Source organism: Amphiura filiformis, chromosome 9, assembly GCF_039555335.1.
Source record: "Amphiura filiformis chromosome 9, Afil_fr2py, whole genome shotgun sequence".
NCBI classification, from domain to species: Eukaryota; Metazoa; Echinodermata; class Ophiuroidea; order Amphilepidida; family Amphiuridae; genus Amphiura; species Amphiura filiformis.
This window is the reverse complement of record NC_092636.1, coordinates 34790608-34814183: the sequence shown is the minus strand read 5'-3', so window position 1 is coordinate 34814183 and position 23576 is coordinate 34790608. Positions and strand designations below refer to the sequence as shown.

The 23576-nt window shown below is 34.9% G+C and overlaps 1 protein-coding gene across 11 annotated transcripts in view; it reads left to right on the top strand.

Annotated features, from left to right (window-relative positions):
- The window catches only part of LOC140160919 (arf-GAP with Rho-GAP domain, ANK repeat and PH domain-containing protein 1-like), a 163291-nt gene that overhangs the window by 99695 nt on the left and 40020 nt on the right, over nt 1–23576 (top strand). For 6 of the 11 annotated variants that reach the window (XR_011860033.1, XR_011860034.1, XR_011860032.1 and 3 more), the window contains 8 exons: nt 2860–2984; nt 6894–6964; nt 8560–8662; nt 9611–9646; nt 11603–11650; nt 13952–14060; nt 15676–15738; nt 18437–18454. Coding sequence is in view for 2 of the 11 variants with exons in the window: in XM_072184264.1 (XP_072040365.1) it covers nt 2860–2984; nt 6894–6964; nt 8560–8662; nt 9611–9646; nt 11603–11650; nt 13952–14060; nt 15676–15738; nt 18437–18454 (573 nt within the window). In the remaining 9 variants the exon portion in view is untranslated. The remainder of the gene's footprint in view (nt 1–2859; nt 2985–6893; nt 6965–8559; nt 8663–9610; nt 9647–11602; nt 11651–13951; nt 14061–15675; nt 15739–18436; nt 18455–23576) is intronic. The other 5 variants (XR_011860037.1, XR_011860035.1, XR_011860031.1 and 2 more) reach the window with 4 other exon arrangements.

Genomic DNA, 23576 nt, shown 5'->3' with positions numbered 1-23576 from the left:
AAAATGCCACTTTTATCTGTTTTTGCATCCCCTGGATCTATCCTTTTTCATCCCTCCCCTTGACACCCGATTCCTCGGTAATAACCATCACCGCTAAACTACACTCTGTGTAATAACTTTACACACATTCATTAAAATCTTTCTTTGGGCAGGATTTCTGTCAAATTTGGTTGGCTTCACTTAGGCCAAAAAAAAAAATGTTTGCTTGCCCTCAACCGACCGACCCTAATTTTGGAAATCAGAAAAAAGGGTTTTTTCTATTTACTGTACAAAAGAATACCGACCCTATTTTTGGAAATTCCTGAAAAAGTTTTTTTTTTCTTTTCAAATTTTCAAATTCTGAAGATGTAAAAAAAAGTATTTTAGACCTTGTCTTCAACATTTTAGTTGTTTTGTATGTTAGTTGATTCATTTTGACACCAAAATTGTCTGATTTTTCATATTTTGAGCCTTAATTAATACAAACATAGAGTTTGCTAGTAAATTAAAAAAAAAAAAAAAAAAAAAAAAAAGAAATCCCGACCGACCGACCCAATTGTTAAAATTCATTTGAGGGCAAGCAAACAATTTTTTTTATTGGCCTTATTTTGAGCTACACTCCCATCCCACCCCACCCCACCCCACCTTTTATAGTAGATATGTTTATATTAGTATCATTACTAATACTTCATAAATGAAACCAATATTACATATTAACATAATGCATTTTTTATACTTATTAAACTTCATAAAGCATATAATTAAGAAATTGACAAGCAAGACATTTTGTAACAGTTTTGTGTTTGAGTATCCATGTCCAAGATGTAAATTGAATATTAATTTTGCGAGTGATTTTGAACATTGTTATTCTAAAACTTTTTTTCTCTCAAAAGGGGACAAAATTCTATAATTAGGTTTGTTATTATCTAACTTGGTAAATAAGGTATATGCTAGTGAATTGTTTGTATTAATCTAATCTTATATAATCTAATCTTCAGGCCTTATATAGCACCATTACATCATCAGATTTTGCAATAAGTAAATTAATTTGCAGTGTAACAGAATTTCATGTTCTATAATTTGCAGACAGGAAGGTCACTACTTAACACATAAGGCATTCATGCATTGGACTATTCCAGTTGAAATCCATACACCCCCTACAGAAGACATGACCTTAATCTTCCACACAGGGGGTGTGAATTTCAAATGGGGTTACCTGAATGGGTGACTCAGTTTTAAATCCACACCCCCTGTGTGGGAGATTAAGGTCATGTCTTTTATAGGGGGTGTGTGAATTTCAACTGGAATAGCCCATAGAGCTGCTATAACTTTGGGGCTGCAGACTATATTTAACCCATACACAATCTATAATTATTTTGGGTAAATAGTATCGAATTCTCGTGGTATAATGTGTGGTCCTCCATGGAAACTATACAATAAGGGAGTACTTTCAGATCTTTTTAGATTGTCAAATATCATTTTAATTTTCAATTCAATGTTTCTTGAATTTGCATATAATTGTTTTTGCACCTTGACTACATTGCACAATCTATGCTTAAACATTTGTGATAGATATTATATATACACTCTTTCCAAACATCCATATTTGAGCTGTTCTCAAAATACTCCGGAGGTATATAATTTTGTCCCATATCTGGCTCTCAAATATGAAGGATTCCTGCTAGTACTTATACTATTTCATGTATTATATTTGGTATTGCATAATCGATAATAAACCAATAAATGCTGCAGCGAGCTATATAAGACCCTTATCCCCTACACTAGACTAAGCCAAAAAAATTCCCAGGAATCGGCTCAACCACAAAATAGCTATAAATAGCATAATACATCTGTGTGGATTTCATGATTCATAATTAGTGATTGACAGGTGACTGAGGTGAGCGGTTTGACTAACCATGCTTTAGCATTGTAATTTCGAACACTAATTTTATTTTTTAAATAAATCGTGGCCCTCTGAGATTTTTGTAAATGTAGAGAAATTGAAACGGCGGCTCAACATATACGTACATTTTGTAGGGAGGAATTAATTTTGCACAATCTGTGTTCACGGAGATTTGCCATTGAAAACCATTTGAGGATGAAAGCTTTAATATTAGTTTCAGGGGTTTCCAGTTTGTAGGCGTGGCTTGTAGAGATGAAAATGTTTAGAAACATTTCATGCTGAGAGTACATTAAAATTATAGACTCAATCTGGTTGTGTGTTATTCCTCCTCTTAGATTCCATGGCACATCTACTCGATTCTAACTTACAGGTGCTTGGTCTGACCGACAGCCTCCCTCACTTTACCCATCAAAATGAATTTTCGGTATCAGGTGTAAGCTCATATATTTCTCATAGCCCAGGTGAAATATAGGCTTGGAATATGTTTCGTTTAGGCAGTATGAATAAAAAATATGGTAGTTTGATGGTTACCACCCTGGAAGTTGTGCACTGTTCTATGGATCACTATGATACTCATTGTTGCTTCTAGAATCCAAATTGCTGGAACAAGCAAACTCGAAATGTTGGAGCAAGAATGTTTGGTGATGGGCCTCTCCTAATGTAGAAAACGCAATGTGTTACAATTGGTACAATTGGACCACAATCTGGTCATCAGACCTGAAACTTTTCCTCTTTTCAGCTGATTTTTTATATTCCTGAAATTTATGTGTTTTCTTTTATTTTCAGCCCAATTAGAGCCATTTTACCCCAAATTTACCCTGTTTTTCAGCATTTTTTTCCAGCATTTTCAGCTTTTTTCCTCTTGTTTTATAAAGACCCTGTTTCAGGTCTGGGTCATACACCTTTAATTAGTATATGTTTTTGAAATCTTTCTTGACGACATAACTATCTTACTTTATTGTTTTGTTTGCTTACAGATTTCTTACGACGTTTCTGTGTCCTGGAGCATGGTATCCTGACATATTATCTAGATGAGAAGGTCAGCAAATCAATGCAGCATGACGTGTATAAAGCTTCCTACTCACCCCAGCTGCTTGAACAGGTCATTTGCACTGCATGCAACACAAACAAAATTCACAACAAATTGAAAGAAGACAACAAAATACTGTTTTTTTTCTTTCATCTTTGCACACAAATGTTGAATGAATACAAGTCTTTAATGATATTGTTGTGTTCTGTACTCAAATAAACAGGTTGTTGACTGAATCATCACTTGTGCACATTTAAAAGGCATTTGTGTCAAAAGTATTGCTAATTTATAAAGTACAGACTTATTAGGCCTTGCCTACTAGGGCTCGCCTAAATTGTATTCAGGTTGTTGACTGAATCATCACTTGTGCACATTTAAAAGGCATTTGTGTCAAAAGTATTGCTAATTTATAAAGTACAGACTTATTAGGCCTTGCCTACTAGGGCTCGCCTAAATTGTATTCAGTGTGTACAAAATAGATAATTATATTATGCACAAATTTGCAAATTTTACTTAGTTGAAATTAAATCTTATCTGGAACTTTTTGCGGCACAAAGAAGTGAGCTTTACTAAGTGGTGTTGGAGTGAACTGGTGAACATATGCTAATTTTTGTTGAAAGAATTCTGGCCAAGTTAACAGTTTTTATAAACTTCCTTGTTTGTTGGACCATATTAACATGTGTGTACAAAGTAAAAAATGGTTTTCAGTTTTGCTATCCTTTCATCCCATTTGTTTGTTTGTTTGTTTGTTTATTAAGTTGTTATTGTTTTTATTGTTGTTGTTCATTGTTTTTATTGTTTTCATTGTAATTACACTGTTGTTTCAGCCATCATTGTTGTTGTTGTTCACATTATTATTGTTCTGAAATTTGTACCAGTAATTTAAAAAGGGTTAGCATTAGGTTTGTACAGGTAGTGTGTAAGTCAGCTTGCCAAGAAATAGAATTAGTTTCATTCACACTTCTTTCATTCACAACATTCAATACATGGTGTAACTATAATATTTAGTTGAAGTAGAAATATTTTAATTTGTTTTTTTAAATTTTAACATTTAATCTTGGTACAGTAGAATTTTGGAGGACTGCTGTTGGCTAGTATTATTTCGAGTACATTTAATCATCTTCTGTAGCTATTTGTTTAATTTATTTAAAAAACACAAATTACAAATTTCATTGTTATTTGTGATTTATATACATGTATTGTTACCTCACATGAACGAAGGACACAGTAAATTGTACATTACAGTTTCAATTATATAAAGGCTTGTTTAAAGATGTTTCCCAAAAGTGACAACTTCTATTACATTATGGGAAACATATTGAAGTGTGAAAAAATGATGAACTAAAGTAAGGTAATCATCTTTGGTTTTGTTAATTAAGTGCTTAATCTGATAGCTTTTGATTTTGTTAACTGGCTTTTCTAACTTCAAATATCTTGATCTCTTTTGTTATTGAATAAACCAATATTATTATTATTAGTTTATTTATTGTGTGTGAAGGTTGCAGGGGTGTGTGTGTGTGAGGAGGGTGGGTAGGTTGGGGTGTATTTGCTTTTCCTAACAATAGGGAATATTTTTATGTGCTTTTTGTCTCCACCGGAGGTATTATGTTTCCTGGTTCTCCATCTGTCTATATATCCGTCTGTCCAGGTAGCGAGACAAAAATGTCAAGGTCATTTTGGGTCATCCAGGGCGCGAGTCAAGAACAGCAAAATTCTAGTTCACCCTAGACTGGGACTTCATAACCCTGGCTGTCACTACTTTCACATTGTAGCCTTCCCCCTATTGACTTTAACCAACCTGAGACCTGGAAGGGGACAATAGAAGTTCCAGATTAGGCAAAAAGTCCCCAGTTAGGCATTCATTAAAAATTGGGTTTTTTTGTCCCCTATTGAGCTGTTGTTTGTGTATATTGGGGTGTGTGGAGGGGAGGGGGTGTCTAAATTTGTGTGTGCATCTATCATGTGTATATTTGGTCAATGTAAATTGCATGTTCATTCCCTTCCTATATGCAGTGCTTACAGCTTTTAGTTGAATGTAACCTAAAATGGTCAGGCAGCATAACATTTCAAGAACAAAATTTCTATCTGTTATCACTTATATAGTCAATTATTTCAACAACTCAAAAGTACTAAGCAGATTGAACAGGTGGGTTGCAAAATGCGCCTACTGACTATTGCAGCTTGCTTGCTTGCTTGCTTACGCCATTCATTTTCAGAGAGAGCATTTCAGTTTATTTTCTCACTACAGCCACTATGTGACAATTTTTTGACATAAATTGCATTCTTGTTTGAAGTTGGTGAGATGAAGTAAGTACAAGTCATGCTGTAAATTAATCAAATCAAATTAGTTCATTGCTGTTTGAAAATATTTTGTGTCTTTATCAGTTAAGTACAAGTCATGCTGTAAATTAATCAAATCAAATTAGTTCATTGCTGTTTGAAAACATTTTGTGTCTTTATCAGTTAATTGAGTTTTTGTTTATCAGGGTTGTTCGCAATGAGCTAAGAATGGGTGTATATCTTGTTATATTTGTGTTTTGATGCATGCTGGAAATTAACACCTTGATTTTCGAAAATCACAATAATGCAAAATATAAAAAAGAATTTTTTTCACATTTTTTTTTGCAGATTTTGCAAACACAATTTTGTATCTATTAGGGCAAACTAGTAATTGGATGTTTACTTCATTATCTATTTGAGATTTAATAATGCATACAAAAACAATGTGTTTTTTTATCTTGAATAGATCATGAAGTGATCAAAATTACAAGTTGAAATGGATACAAATTTGTTTTTATCCCAAGTTGTTTTTAATCAACCATGAACTATCCCAGCACTTGGCTCTTGGTCCAGGGAGTTTCCAAATGCACAAACAAATAACAAAAAAAATATGATCTTTTGATCACATGTGGGCAGCCTTGGTGATATATATTCTCTTTCGCACTCATTTGTTTTTAATCAACTACAAACAATCTTAGCACTTGGCTCTTGGTCCAGGGAGTTTCCAAATACATGAAAAAAATAACAAAATAATATGATATTTTGATCACATGTGGGCAGCCTTGGTGATATGTAGTCTATATCTTCTTCGCGTATTTCTACTCTCTTTCTCACTCTTGTGCTATTTCTTTTCATCTTATTTAAACATTTAGAATGTGGTTTAGTATCTTACATAAATCTATTGTATTTGCTGTGTTTCTGTAGTAAGCACTTTCTGAGTTTGCTTATTATTATTATTTGTACAAGAAATAGTTGCTTCATTGTAAATTTGAAATTAAGATCTGTGATAAAATTTGACAAGAGGAAACACAATTTTAGGCTTCCTTACAGTGTTTGTTTCTAGCAATGTGAACAACATTGTTCTGCATGGATAGTTTACATTTTGACTTAATTAAGAATTAAGCACCTTCTTTAATTACTTATATATATATATATATAGTACTATAACAATAAAAGTCATAAATAAAGTAACTAGTTTGTGTCTGACGATCCTGTCAATCAAAGTCCCCATGGCCTGTGATTGGTTAGTAGCATGTAAAAGGTTGGCTGATTCATCTGGTGCTTTCATCAGAGAAAAGGAATCGCAAAAAATGGAGGACAATGTCAGTATTTTATAAGGTAAAATCAATTTTTGTATGCATTGTGGACACAGTGCCTTTAGCAGAGGAAGTTTCCTATTACTAAAACTTTTGAGATGGTTTATACATTTGAAAGTGAAAATCTAACCATAGGGCATGCTGTTTTTCCGCTGTGTTCAGAAATTTAAATCATTACAACAAATCATAAACAAACCATCTCTGAGTTTGATTGACATGTGACATCATTTACGAAATAGCTCCTTTATTTCTGACTTTTATTGTAAGAGTACTAATTAGTTTAATTGGTTTTAGGTATCACTTATCTTGTACATTTTATTAGGAGATATTATTGAAATAATTGCAATCATCCAAATTTGTATCCTACATTGTGTATTTCTCATAGACAACTACACAGCAGAACTGTATAGAAGGAATAGAGATGGTTCTAGTAGCACTCAGTGAACCTAAAGCTGGGTGAGTAGCAATGTTGACTCGATATAAGTATAGAAGGAATAGAGATGGTTCTAGTAGCACTCAGTGAACCTAAAGCAGGGTGAGTACATGAGTAGCAATGTTGACTCGATATAAGTATAGAAGGAATAGAGATGGTTCTAGTAGCACTCAGTGAACCTAAAGCAGGGTGAGTAGCAAAGTTGACTCGATATAAGTATAGAAGGAATAGAGATGGTTCTAGTAGCACTCAGTGAACCTAAAGCTGGGTGAGTAGCAATGTTGACTCGATATAGAAGGAATAGAGATGGTTCTCGTAGCACTCAGTGAACCTAAAGCTGGGTGAGTAGCAAAGTTGACTCGATATGACTCAAATATACGGTCCACAACTTATAACTTATGCGTTCAATCACAATGGTTAATTGTGTAAGAAAAGAGGCTGTTTTAAAAGTTGCACCTGAGTCCATAGCAGTCAGGTTTTCTTTAACACATGAATAGACCTGGCCTACAGTATTGTTTGAGAGCTGACTCCTATGGACTCACATGCAACTTTTAACACTGTTTAAAACGGTCTCTTTTTTTACATAATGAACCATTGTGACTCAACGCAATGACGTGTGACGCTATAATTTGGTCCATATGTGTAAAACAAATACGGCTAACCATACCATTTTACACGTTTGCATTTTGTCAAATATTTTTCGATTTATTTTAAAAAGTATTTAGGGGGAACTTATAAGTTGTGGACCCTATATCTTGATGTGATTTGGCGATGTGTTTTCATCTTGTAACGTTTTCTAACTACAACCCTGGACAAAAGGGTTGGAATGAAATGAGTACGGTATTGCAAATGAGCCCCTGTTCCCCCGATCAGTGTTGAATCCTGACATTTAGTTCATGTGCGCTCAGTAGTACCCAACATTGATTGGTGGGGCAGCTGAAGGTATTGGGGGTGAGGGTAATGTTTAGACTTTAACACTAATGAAAGCGCCATTTTATCACTCTAAAAATAACGAAAAACCATTGACCCAGAGGAGGCTTAAAGGCATTCCTACAATGCACTTTGATTGGGAAATTTTATCAGTATAATCTAATTTTAAAGGCAAAGTCCCCATTGCCACACACACAAAATAGTAATTTTAAAACTGCAACCAACGAGCTAATAGTTGAGACTTATGACTGATATTTGATTTTCTTACAGGAAACATTCATATTGTCCCACTGCATTAATTTTATTCATAAGTCTCAATGTTTTGAATGTTAAATAATAGGATGAAAACACCAGATATTTGCACACAATCCCAATGCAAGGTATTGTCAACTTGCCACATGTGTACAAAAGCCAGACATACCAAGGTCAGAAACCCCATTGGGTTATGGGAATGTCTTTAAACATCCTCTGCCATTGACCCAAAACATGTGGGTATATTGCACAGAGAGTGTGAATTTGAAATGAGGTTACCTGAATGGGAGATTCCATTTGAAATTCACACTCCCATGTGTGGAAGATTAAGGTCATGTCTTCCAAAGGGGGTGTATGGATTTCAACTGGAATACCCTATTTGATTTAATATGTAAGTTTTAGGTGGTTAAATCTCACTCATTGTTTCATATTTCAGGCATAAGTACTGTTTTGAGGTAGTCACTACGTATGGCCGTGCCTTCTTATTTGCTGCAGAGACTGAAATAGAAAGACGAGAATGGATGATGGCTCTAGCTAAGGTACGTACTTTGTAAAATATCTAATAAAAAGTTTATTTGCTCCCTTAAATAATTTAACATCCTCTGGCAACACAGACCTCTCATTAGATGTGGTGTGAATGCCATGTTGAGGAGAGATGAATACAGAGGAATGGTGGCTATGTGGTAAACTAAGACCCAGTCCACATGTTTATTTTTTTGTAATTCCTGATTGTGACATGATTATAATAAATGAACATTAAGAGCGTTCACATGGCCAGCACATTGTCATCATGTTGTAATTATTTCTTGTTATCATGCTTTGGCAATTACGAAGACCATTGAGTAACCAAGATACAATGACAAAATGTGTACACACACAGGAATTTTCATCAGCATGCTACAAATCAGCTCAATGATGGAAATTTTCATCATTCGTGAATGATGACACGATTGTAGTATGCTGACGACATTGAACGGACACACGGTACTAATTTCGTCATATGATTATGACACAATCGTAATCGAAGGGGAAAAAACACACTTGTGTGGACCAGGTTTTATTAAAGACTGTCAATTACTGTAAAGAAAGTAGTAAAACATGTGATTTTCATGTTGTTTTGATTTTAATTGTCTTTGCGCAGCTGCATTTACTCAGCTCACAAAAATAGCCACTGAGTGTTTATTACTAGTCACAGTCACACACTAATGATTTTACAGATGTAGGGGGACAACATGTTGATTCAGCTATCAACTAGAGCATTTTGACCAAATACCTCATGCTTTTTTATCTACTGGCATTTCTCAAACTGTTTACCTATTTTGATACACCCTGTATAGGAACTTCAAAATATGAAATATTTAGCAAAGAATTTCAAGTTTATCATTAAGTATGTTACTGTTAAGTAGTAGTGTGTGTATTTTTTTTAATTCTTATCATTCAACAATAGAAATGATAGTAAATCTGCATTGAATTTATTTATTTTTCAGATCCACTCCATTGATTCTATGTGGCAATCATTACAGGTAAGCAGTTCATTAAGAAATCATCAAATAAAATAAAAACAAACAGTATTCTACATGATATCGGGCCGGGGGTACTTAGTTTAAGTGAAGATATGTGACACGATCTGGTCCAAGGGGGCCCAAGGCGGCAAATTTGAAATTGAGATAAAGGCAAAAATATGGAGTAAAAAACAATAAAATACATAACAAAATAAGCATCATAAAACTTTAAAGCCAATTGTGCTAGACCTTTGGTGTTTTCAGTATATGATAGCTTATATAGTAACTCAATTTTCGAAAATGCCTCCTTTGGTAACCAGGCTCACATCTCACACTATAGGTGGCGCTATTCGTCCATAGGGAAGTGGAATGTGCCTGTACGGTCCAAAAATGGCTTTACTGTGGGGCTCAATGGAAAAAAATTACTAAAAATTAAATATTGACAACCAAAATCTAAGTGATGTTGACTTATGTTGGTACTGGGATAATAATGGAATCATAAACTATCACATAGTGCAATCCATGTTCCACTAAGTCGACACTCGATTTAGCTCAAAAGCAATTTGTGTGTAAATCAAGACCATCCAAAACAGCTTTCTTACAGTAAAGAATAGGAGGTCATCTGGGGTCACATACAGTAGTGTACATTGTACATGTGCCTGCTGTCACAATTTCACACACACAATTTTGGACAATTTGGTGACACTATTTTTGTATGCAACTTCAAAAGTATATGCACTAGAAACATGATTGACCCCTTATTGTTTAGGTAATTTGATTCTCTTTCAAATGAAAGAACTTTCAGCTAAAAATATTGAACTTCCAAATTTTATGAACATACCTACCTTTGGCCCCCATGGAGCAGATCATGTCACATATATGGGGATGTGATGCAAACATGGATCTCATTTTCAGCCATTTGGTATATCAATGACCTCTTTTTCAAGGCAAATTTTGGTTTATGGATTGGTCATTTTTTCTGAATTTTCCCAAAAAAATAGCAGAATATTTTCGAACTGTAGACAAAATTTGCCGAAAATTTGGGCAATTTGCATTAAATTTGGCCAAAAATTTGGACTATTGATATAGCAATTGCTCCAAATTTCTAGGTTATGGATGGGTACACTTTCAAATTTCCATTAGAACATCCCTATCAAGCCATTTACCCCCCCCCCCCCCCCACAATCACTTCTAGAAATTGAAAAAAAGAGTGTCCTGTACCTGAATTTAGGTGGTAACAGGGCATACTTGGAGCGTAACAGTGTTGATTGCGCTTACATAGATACATGAAATTATCTGTTTATGATGGGCAAGGAAGCCATGCCTGCACCCCTTTTATTAAGTTTCAGCTTCTATAAAATATATCCTTTTGCCACCCCTGCACAAGTGTTGATAAAATTATGTTCCTTCCAACTACAAGTTTTTATGAATGGGTTGAAGTGCCTTGAATTAAATGAGCTCCCTATATCCTGTTGTTGTGATTATGTAACATTAATTAAGCAGCTAGGAAATCAGCATTATCACAATTACTGTAGGAAATTAAAAACTTTAAAACACAAAAGGCTGTCACAGAGCACTGTAGAAAAATAAAACCTGAAGAAGGGGCTTGCCATATAGTTAGATTGTGTTTTATGTGTGGACCAATAAAGTATAACAAGGTTCTTCCAGTGACATGTTGTTGCCTGTGCCCATATCCTTTTGGGCTATTTCTAAGCAAGTTTCAGTAAAGGAATAAGGATTTGAACTACTTGATAGTCACCTGCTGACATTGTGTTCTTACACCATTGCTGTAAACAAATAGGCAATCTTGGATATGAGATATATATTGTAAACCTGACAGCTGTGACATTGAATTTGGTATAAACCTGCTAATGTGTGATTTGCCCTGGAAGTTTCTTCATAGTGTTGTGTGATGTGAACCTGGAGAATATGTTTTGTATAAATTCTAACCAGAAATTTCAATTGAATTCTTACCAGAAATTTCAATTTGCTGGCTTTCTACACAAGAAGGATGGAGCTGCCACAGTAAGTAGTCCTGTTTCATACTTTTGATATTAAATTAGGGTTTCCAGCCACTCAAGGAAACCAGGGAGAATGAAATTATGTTTTCCAGAGAAGGAAAACTCAGGGAATTTGAGTCAAAAATCAGGAAAACCTTTAGAATTTGAGGGGAAAAAACAGCCAAATTCAGGGAAATTGAGTGGCCCAAGAGGGCAATTGTTTTTGTCATTTTGACATTCACATGTCTTGCTTACAACATAATATGACTCCAAACTGTACTACAACCATTCAGCTATAAACTGAGTTCATATGTGATGCGATCAAGCAAAATGAGTCTGATGTCGATTAAAATCAAAATTCAGTTTTAAATCTTATTATATGATATGAGCCATTCTCAGAGATTTATTTTGATGAAAACCCCATCATAATTAGATTTATGCTTCCAGAGATATGGCCATTTTAATGTTGCTCAGAACAGTAAAATACAAAGGAAGTTGAATACTATTATTGATTATATCTCAAAATCAACATTCCCAACATCCGACTCACTTTGTTTGATTGCATCACATATTTCTTACTTTTCTGGAAAGAATTCTTCCTTCTCCGTCTTCCTTCTCCGTCGATAATCATTTGAAATAGCCCACACCCTGATGCAACCTTGATAAAATAGAAATATATCTCATGAAATTTTGTCAGGAAAAAACAAGAATTTAACTTTTGTGAAATGCTTGGAACCCTGTAAATGAAGAAAGGATCAAAGTATGTTTGGCTGAAGCTGGATTTGAACTGGTGACCTCTGGAATGCTAGTCAATGTTCTACCATCTGAGCTATCCAGCAACAGAGGTCAACAATTCTCGCTATTCGCAATAAGGGCGCCGCCAGCGGTTTGCGATGTAATCGTGATGTATCATGGGAAAATCGTGATGTATCATGGGAAAAGGTCGACATCAAGTCCGCATAATCTGAATATTACCATGCTATTACATAGGAACACGTGACAATATTTTTAGTTTGTCAATATAACGCGGTATTACACGCAAATCGATAGAGAAAAAATTATTGTGCACATTTCAAATCACATTATTAAGTATTATTGAGTATCGATTCGCGTGTAACACCTTTATTTTGACAAACTAAAAAATATTGTCACGTGTTCCTATGTAATAGCATGGTAATATTCAGTATTGCAGCGGACTTGGATGTCGACCTTTTCCCATGATACATCACGATTACATATCGCAAACCGCTGGCGGCGCCCTTAATGCGAATAGCGAGAATTGGATGTAATGAAAGACAAAGATAAAAAAAACTAGTTTGCGTCTGACGTCACTGTCAATCAAATTCTCTATGATCCTTGATTGGTTAATAGCGCATACAAGGAAGGTTGATTTATCTGGTGCCGATTGGAGAAAAGGAATATCAGAAAATGGCGAAAATTACGTACTTTTACAAGGCAAAGAGCAACTTTTCTAGGCATTGTTGACATGGTGCCTTCGTGAGAGAAAGTTTCCTACTATAAAGACCTAACTTTTGAGATGGTTTGTAGGTGCAAAATTAACAATAAGGCACCTGGTTTTACCGCCGCGTTCAGCAACTCATATCATCACGACAATTGTAAACAAACCGTGCTCGAACTTGATTGACAGATGACGTCAGACGCAAACTAGTCTTTATCTTTGTCTTTCATTATAGCCAGTGGGGTTTCTTTCATTCTACCTCATTATTGGCTTAAAATGGACATAAAGCCTTCCTGACATTTATTACTAATATAATTTCATAATTTATGGTAAATAACAAAATTAAAATTTGATGGGAAGTCGTACATTATGGCTTTAAATTGGCATTTCACAAATATGTGCTTGAAGAATTTGTCCAAAAAATATATACCGTATTTCCTCGAACAGTCGCCCCCAGGGGCGTTGCATTTTCCAAACAGGGGAGGGGGGTTATTAGAGGTCATTTTGTTTAGAACTTTTAGAACAATATTTCCCGTTAAAATTATTAGGTAAGCTTAAAACTCATGCTGAAATGACAAACTATGAACTGGTTTCCGACCAGATTTTTGCCAATTATCGAAGCTATTATCGACCATGTGTGCAACTTGGTAAGCTTACTACATGTGATTTCTTATGATTTTTCTGTGATTTCTTTGTTTTGATAAAAAAAAATACCTGAAGATAAAAAGATAGCATGGAAATATTGGCTTTTTTTAAACATCTTGGTTGAAAAAAGTGGTGGGGTGTTTATTTGTAGGGGGTGACTATTTGAGGAAATACAATATTAATTATCATTATATTCATTTTTTTAAATTTTGTTTTCCACAGACCAATTGGCAGAGATTATGGTTTGTTCTCAAGGGGAAATATCTCATGTTTTACTCTGTTGCCAATGACAGTATAGATGAAATTGACTTGAGGAAGGTTGTCACACTGAGTAAGTATGCATTGGACTGTTTCAGTTGAAATCTATACACCCCCTATCATGGAAAACAATGCCTTACTCTCCCACAAAGGGGTGTGGATTTCAAATGGAGAAACCCATTCAGGTAACCCCAGTTGAAATTCACACTCCCTGTGTGGAAGATTAAGGGCATGTCTTCCATTAGGAGTGTATTGGATTTCAACTGGAGTTATTTAGTTTTGTTTAACTGATTTATCCAAATTTAATTTAATCAGTTGGCATCTGTATATAATTATATTATGCGCACATACATGCATATATACATGCAAACACAACCCCAACCCCTTTCTCAAACTTAAACACTGTCTCACACACCCCTACCCCAACACACATTATGCACACATGCATACATCACATTGCAATGTATAAATAAACACTCTGATTTGCAATAGTCAAACCAAGCAATTTATATCACATTGTCAGACTTTTCTTAGTTTAATCATAACACATTCCCTGGTCATGTGTAACATGATAATGAAACAAGAAATTAATATCAGCAATTTAAATTATCACAGCGATCCCTGCGAAGGAGTAAAAATATTTTCAAAATTTAGAAATGGCTTGAAGTGAAGTCAAAGAAATGGTCATTTTGTATTTTTTCATATCCAAAACAAATGGCTTTAAAAAAAAGAAAATAGCATTGTTGCTAAATATAAAGCACCATTCAATTTTGTGTAGCTACAAGTGTCCGTACAGACAGACTCTTCCAACATTCACTAAAATGTGATCTTTACCCCTTATTAGGTCATGTTCGGTCTTATCACTTGCCGGGTATGTTAGCACATTAATCATTTAGAATATTCTGATGTAGCGAATCACTGCTTCATGGCAGTTTACTAAGACATCAACATTGCACACACTCTTTGACCTTTACTGATGTGAAAGAAGGGTTATGACCTTTAACCTTTAATTGGATGTCATGAGACCACAAACGAGTAAGAAACAGACCGTGTGCAATCGATTGTTCAAGGAAATGCGACAGGCGAGACTGCTACGCAATTACCGCATATTTTCACGGTCTATCACGTAATCGTGAAAGCACAAAACGCTCTATACGCGAAGGCACGCAGCGCTGGCGTGATTGTTAGACACGGCACGATCGAATAATCGGCCCTCATGAATATGCGAGAACTCACATCATCCAATACAGAGGGACTTTGACTGGTTGTACGTGGTCTGTTTCTTTCTTGTCTGTGCATGAGACATAAGATATGGCCAAACATTTTCAAAAAACACTGACCTTTATATATCTTTGTAAATTAAGAAGAAATTTACTTTTCACCAGTAACTGTGAAAGATGTTAACATTTACATCTATAATTATTACATTTTCAATTTGCAGCTGCAATCATCTTATCGCAATACTCACCATCTTTCCCAATCCAAGTATTACCAAAGATGAGGATAGAAGAACCCTCTAAAATGTCAACTATCCACATAGATTTGTTATATCATTATTGAAATTGTTATATGAATCAGTCTAAATTAAAAAGCATTCTTGATTAAGTTTTTAGGCGTACAGTAATATTAAAGTTTCAGTTTTGATGTCAGTGGTTTATGAGACTGATTTTAAGATAATCCATTTACAGGCACAGAGCTACCATTTATGGGCAATTTAGCCAGTACTTTGTACCTTTCATCACAGGATAACAGTAAGTTGTGTACCACACTGATGGATCTACTTTATTGTGCTCCACTGGTTGGTTTTTGTTTTAAGGACAAAAATAATAAGCCAAAAATGCAAACATTTTCATTTGATATTGGTAACATTGCTTTGAAAACATTGCTAGAGTGAAATGTTTGTCAATCTATTGCAGTGCTTTAAACAATATCAAAACTGAAGCGCATTGCACTGCTTTTAGCATTCTTATTTTTGCTGATTTATTAGGAAGTAGAACTAGACATGTATACTATGATCAGCTCGTAATAGGCAAGAATTATTTGTTTTTTATCTCTTTGCGTGTCAATAAAGTCCCAACTTCTGCATAAATTCATAAAAGTGTGTGTTAGTCACACAATACACAAAATGCAGTTCAGGTAGGTGCTGCGCCCAGCTGTGTGTACTCCATTCTGCATCAATCTATGATATTATGAGTCCCGCCTATTACAAACTGATCATAGTTTAGTCTCAACTGTCCTAAAGAGGCAAAGAGTGTACCTGCAATCTGTATGTTGCCTTTGAACTTGCATCTATGGTGGTGAGAATATTGATTTTCATTGCTTTTGCAGATCTTAATATCCCAGTTGAAACATGAGAGCAACTTTAAAAGAGTGATGGTCATCCTCAACCATAATCCTTGCCCTAAACTGAATCTCATAATGAGCTATTTCTGTTGTAATTCATATACCACCTATGGAAGTCATGTCTTTAATCTCCCACACAGGAGGTGTAGATTTCAAATTGAGTCACCCGTTCAGGTAACCCCATTTGAAATTCACACTTCCTGTGGAAAGATTAAGGTCATGTCTTTCAATAGGGGTGTATGGATTTCAATTGGAACAGCCTAATCCTAACCATAAAACCCAACCCTCATCCTAATGTATGAGGGGGGGGGGGGGTGTCAGTTATTGCAAAAGCATGCACCAGTGTTTTAGACCCCACAAGATTGAAGTTTGTTGGACAGTTTTGACTTCCATTGTTTAAGTTTGCTCCTCAATGTGTGTGCAAAAGAACTCTTTCCTTGTGGTGGTGGGAAAAGAGGAAAAAACTGTTGGATCGGAGTTTGGGAACTAATACATTTTACTGTTATTAATAATGACAACCATACACCACAACCTTTAGGAAATAGTCTTGTTTATTAGTATGTATGTATTATTTTGATACTTTTACATTCTCTTTCTTTACTTCATTTATAAAAAGAAATTTGACACTAAATTACATTTTTTTCTGTCCTTAAAAGTTTGGATTGGTTGTAAAGTGTTATTGTCACATTTGAAAACATGCTCATTCGATGTAATGTTTTGACATCTTCTAGAAAATGGTTGCTGTTTGGAGCACAATTCTAGTCACTATCTGTGTGGAGCTTCTTGTAAACCACTGGTCTTATAGCACATATTTAAAAAAAACGACATCATGATCACATTAACAATCATTAATAACAATAATTACAAACTGTGCAGCTGCGCTTTAAAATTAACATTTTATCTTTCATTTAAGTTTTGATTCGAAAATACACAAATACAACCTGTTTGAATAGACCTGGCCTACTGTATTGTTTGAGAACTGACTCCTATGGACTCAGATGCCACTTTTAACGGTCTCTGTTTTACATAATGAACCATGCATTGTGACTGAAGTCTAATCTCTTTTGCAAAAACACATGTCGAGGACTCATTGCAACAAAGCCTCATCTGCATTAGCTCTCCTGGGTGCTGTTATGCATAAGCACTATTGCATTTACACACAACATCACCCAGGGAAGCTAAATGGAGATGTGGCTTTGTTGCACTGAGCCTTTAGATGTAATTTGTAGTTCCACTACTTAAGTAAACCCTTCCACAGCATAGTGATGTCAATTTACCCAATTAGATCTGATGAAATAGTATTCATGACAAAGAATACAAATTCTGCCACTGTTGAAATTGCATATTTTACACTGTAATAGAAAGAAGGACTTAAAATATAATTAACTAAAGTAGTGACATGTGGCCATTGATTAAGAAACTATCAGAGGAAATTTTTGTGACTAAAAGAAAACAGAATTCAGCATCCATAAGCTTCATTTTAAGTTTGAACAGTGTGTGTTATAAATCTCCACGAGTACTTGTTGGTGTGTTTTGGCAGAGATTAAAGTTGGCATCCCTTTTTTGTAAGGGATATAGACATGGCAAAAAATATTTGTGTGTTTTTTGGAAAATGGTAATATGACCTTTCTGATGAACATACAGAAAGAAAAATAGAGATTAATCAGCGCAAGTGGTCATTGGAACAATATGTTTGGTATTGTAATATTTAGTTGTATACAAGAAAAGAGGTGATCCAATTCTCACAACTCATATTGATATTTGAAGAAGATTAGAGTCGACATTGTGGAGTGATTTTGTGTCAATATGTCAAGTGTCAATGGAAAGGGGGCAATTGGGATATTCCAGTTGAAATCCATATGCCCCCTATGGAAGGCATGACCTTAACAATCTCCTGCACAGGAGTGTGAATTTCAAATGGAGTCACCCATTCAGGTAACCCCATTTGAAACTCACACTCCCTGTGCGGATGATTGTTAAGGTCATGCCTTCCATACGGAGGTGTATGGATTTCAACTAGAAAAGTTTTTGGTATCAATGTCAGGTTCTTTATTAAATGGAATCTACTGTTTATGTATATTTTTTTTTTTTTTTTTAATTGTTCAGCGCTGAGTACAACTGCAGGTAAATGATGACTTCATTGTTGTGTCCACCATGGGTTGTTTGCCATCAACATCTGTTTGTTAAAATATCAATCACAAATGTAAACATTTTTGCAAGAATATTTGTATAAATTCAGCCCAAATATAAAATTACTCTGACTCTATACCCAATGTAGTAGTGCTACATCTCGAACTAGATTTGAAACTTTGTGAAGGTATTTGACAATTCAGGAAAGACAATTCAATTCAGTAAAGACAAGGGCCCCAGGAAAGACAATTCTACTGCAAATGTTGACATTTGTGAATGATTATAGAAAGAACCATCTGTTGAAAATGAGCATTATACACTTTAACAATTGCAAGTGAATCATGGTTTGGAGTTCATTATAGTCCATCTGCATGATAGAGGGGCCATGGAAAGGTTTTCTGTACAAAATATTGTGTCTAGCTGCTCTAGTCTATAAATTGGGCCTCAAGGAAAAACATATGATTAATTGTGTTTTCAACTGATTGAGTGTCCCAGGTTAAAGAAGAAATATAACAAACAAATTGCTCAGTAGGTATAAATAGCTCAATTTGGTCACTATTATATAGCTCATTCTTTTTCTGAAGAATTGACACAATCCCTTTGTATAAAGTATTGCGTGTCACTGGTATATAAATTACTCAACAAGCACAAATAGCTTTGATCATTAATTATAGTCATTAGGTTTGATCATTAAGTATAGCTCATTTTTTTCTTATAACAGCTGAAGTAATTCCTTATGTAAATATCGTTTTGACTGTTATAATACCATCAGATCACATTGGTATGGTTTATAATTCAAATTCAAATACCTTTCTTACATAGATCTGTTTCGGTTTTTTAATTTGTTTTTATTTGCCATGGACAAAAATGAGCAACTTCAAAGATCTTCTTGTATTTTTTTTAATTTCTAGCTTACTCATTGTAGGATTGAGAAACTTTATTGATAACTTTATAAATATAAAAATATAAGGGAAGTACTTGCAGTGCTATAGCATGGAAGAGTTGACATGCTTTATGTAAATAGTATTGTGGAGCAGCAAAGTAGACCACTTATTTTACAGAAAATCTCTCTCATACTATCATTTATAAGGTGTAGTGTAAAAGGGCTGATAATTGGCAGCTAATTTTTGCACTCCAACTATCATCAAATTCCAGTGTGCATTTGCTCAAAACTATGTTGCACAATGCCACTGTGTGCTGTAAGTTACATAGAGTACGATGAGTATTGAAAATGCACACCAGTATAATAATTGGTGATCTACACATAGTATCAATTCTGGCACAAAGCATTTTGAGGAATGTGAAAATGTGATGCCAACTGGAAAAATAACATGGAGACCATAACTTTATTTATATACCTCATATATAGATTCCTGTCATCTGATTGGTTGAAAAAGCAGTCATTGAATTAACTATGCCCGCAAAATGAACCATGGACCGGTCCATGGAAATGAACTATGGACCGGTCACGTGTGTCACGATCAAACTGCGCGTTTTTCCCAGCGTAAAATGATATTACGCACGTGTTAATGTTTTCTCGCGCTATAATTACGCAGAAATCGCAGATTGTAATCTGTGTGCCGTTCGCATTGAAAATATTAATTTCTCTTCACAAAATCGATGCTTTTAACCAAACAGATGACAAGAATCTTAAGATTTGGTATATAAAACAAATATTGACTGCTTTTTATTCGGGGCATGGTTAAAATTATAGGCCCGCGGTGATCTCAAAACCATGACTATGACCTTGGGCCTATAATTTTAACCATGCCCCTCATAGCAGTCAATATTTGTATAATAACTGGCATTATTTGTACAGACATGATGGTATTGATATCTAAAATTAGAGGAATAGTTATATTTTATTATTTTTGGGAAATTATTTTTTAAGTATGCTGGGTAGCATACTTGTATATACCATATGGTGGCGGGGAGTTTTAATAAATGCAGTAGTCATTGGAGACAGGGCAGCTTACTAGGCTAGAAAACTGATATAACAACAAAATTATACACAAATATACAAACAGGTACATGCTTTATTAAACTTTCTTATCTTCAGCCATGTTAACCTTTTTGGTTTGTGTTTTGGGTTTGCTTCTACTAACTTAGCTTTGATGCTAGGCAATATCATTTATTATTTCATGTATGCTTAGAATAATAATATGATAACAGGCATCTGCTGGATTTGAATACACAAGTTACTTTGATTGATTCAGGGCTCAAGATGTCATAAAGCCTAATTGTATATTAAAGCCACATTGTAACATTTCCATAAGAAATAAAATTTTAATTTTGACAGGAACAGATAAGGCAAAACAAAGAAAATTACTATTTAATTCCAGCGCATATTGTGCTAATGCTTGTTGCTCTGTCAACCGTGACTGAGGTAGGTCATTTTGGTGTGTTATGACCTTCCTTCACACCATGTACGTACCGTGTTATGAGCATTCCGTACACATCCGACTAATATTTCGATCGTAATAATTAAAGGACATACTTTGTCATTGTATTCAAAATCTCATTTGAAAAAACATTGAGGGAATACTCTACAGCCAATGTTACAATATGGCTTTAACTATCAGATGCAAAGAAGACAATTTAGTGTTTCAGCAGGGAGTAACATTGTTTGTTTTAATTCAGAGCAGATGTATCATGTTAAAAAATTGCTTTGTTTTGAGAGGTTAAACTTGAAATTTTATGATTTCTTGATTTTAGTTTGCTGGGAATATTGTTCTACATTAATTTTGCAGTGATTGAGTACATGAAGGCTATCAGTACATAAGCTGTTAATTTAAAGAATATTGGTCAATTGAGGACCAAACTATGTTGGACTCAACCACTATGGACCAAGAACAGTTTAAATTTTGGTCTCATATGCGCACACCATAGCACCATTTTGAACATCAACCAAATTCTTGAATATTAATATTAATATTAATTTTGTGTTTGTAAACATTTGATTACAAATCAGGACCTCATGCTGGAGTGGTTGGGTTCAAATTGTGCAGCTATGCTTTATAACAACATTTTCCCAACCATGTGGTAGCTTTATTAAATACAATGCAAGCTTTATGATCAATTCATATATATCATGCCAGTAATAACCACATTTGTTACATCAGAGGAGCTTGCAGATAAATTACACCGTCCCAGTCACTCTGGGTCGTCATCTTATATCTCATTCTTCATTCTGATCCTAATTATTTTGTTAATTCCATTTAACTCTAATTCTAACGTAAACTGTAACCTAACCTTCAAAGTGAGGATTGGGATGGTGTCGTCTTATCTAAGGTGCTACCAAATCATTGATATTAAGAAATGCACACAGAGTGGGCACCGGGAACTACTAACAGGTGTTTGGGAACCATGATTTGATTAATGTAGGAATATTTATGAAAAATTCAGATGCAAAAAAGCATCATTTCAAACATGTTCAAACATAAGGCTACCAATATCTGTCCTATAATGGGCTATTCTGGTTGAAATCCATACACAACTATAGAAGACATGACCTTAATCTTCCACACAGGGAGTGTGAATTTCAAATGGGTCATGTCTTGCATAGGGCTTGTAAGGATTTAAACTGGAATAGACCAATGCTAGTTTTGAATTGACACTTTCAAAATGGCAAGGCAATTTTTTGAAATATGATCAAAAGTATCTCAAATTAGGGCAAATAGATATTTCAGTTTTTGCATCTGAATTCTTCACATGGAGTATGAGCATTGGATTTCTATTGGATGTCACCGTCCCATACATGACCAATCAACCACTTGGATTGACAATAGGTTTATGTCACATGCATATGCACTGAAATCTGATTGCCACTGTTAATAACAGGTTCATGCTGGGTATGTGGCAGAGTTTGGAAGTCCACAGCTTAAGCTCTGTGCTAAGTTTCTTAATATCACATCATTCTTATTTATTACATGGCTAATTTGGATCCAGATGATTTTGGATAATAAGATGTGTACATAGTAATAACTCAAGCAGGTGCACATCTGGATCTATTTGTCAAAGTTTTGTTCCAGTGGAAAGCTTTGGCAAACTGACCTAATTTAATGTTGTTTGCACCAGCACCACTTGGGATTGAACCAGTACACTTGTGAGATCGAGTTACAAGATAAAGTTACAAATACATGTCACACATTGTATCTTTGTGATAAGTTCCTACTCCAAATACCTATTCAAAATATAAAACACTTATTTGTTATACAGAATGTATCTGTATGAGGTATCATAACATGTGATGACTTTCAATGATTTGTTTTAAACGTGAATTGATCTGGGCCAACATGTGCCATGGGGATAGGTGTGGCTTTATGGGAATCACTTGCTCATATCATGCAACCTTTTTCCATCAAGCCTTGTTCCAACCAACCATTTCAGAGTGTGGTGCTGCTTGCATGAGTAGCATAGGGCTATTCTAGTTGAAATCCATACATACCCTGTAGAAGTTATGACCTTAATCACCCACACAGGGGGTATAAATTCCAAATGGAATCACCATTCAGGTAACCCCATCCCTGTGTGGAAGGGGTGTACGGATTTCAACTAGAATAGCCCATAGCCAATCCATTTTAAGTTTGATTTAGTAAGGCTTAACACTTAATAGATCAAATTGTGAGAGTGTTTGTAATTCATTGAGAAACATGCCCCTGGGTTCATTTCACTGCATGAGCATTGTGCTCATCCATGATCATGCATCTGAATCACTGTGAACAAGGATTACTTGGCTCAAAACAAAGTGTGTGTTGTGTGTGCGTACGCCTGTCTAACATGTGCTTTCTGGTGTGTTGCTAGAAAAGCGCAAGATATAAAAATGCACTTTTTGCGCATGCGTTTGCAGGGAGAACCTCAATTTGGTAGCAAGATGGCGGATCTGTGCAAAGAGCGAATAAACATATGATTGTTTATACTTAGTTGTTTTGAGTTGAAAATATGTTGGATTGTTACACTTACTGGCAGAGAAGAACGGCACTTGTTTACATTGTAGCTATTGTCGATCAGAGCAAGGGAGTGCCTTTCTTTTCTGAAAGCCAGTGTAATTGTTTGAACATTTTTTTTATAGAAATTAATCAGATTTCAGCAGAAAATAAAGTCATTTGTTTTTCAA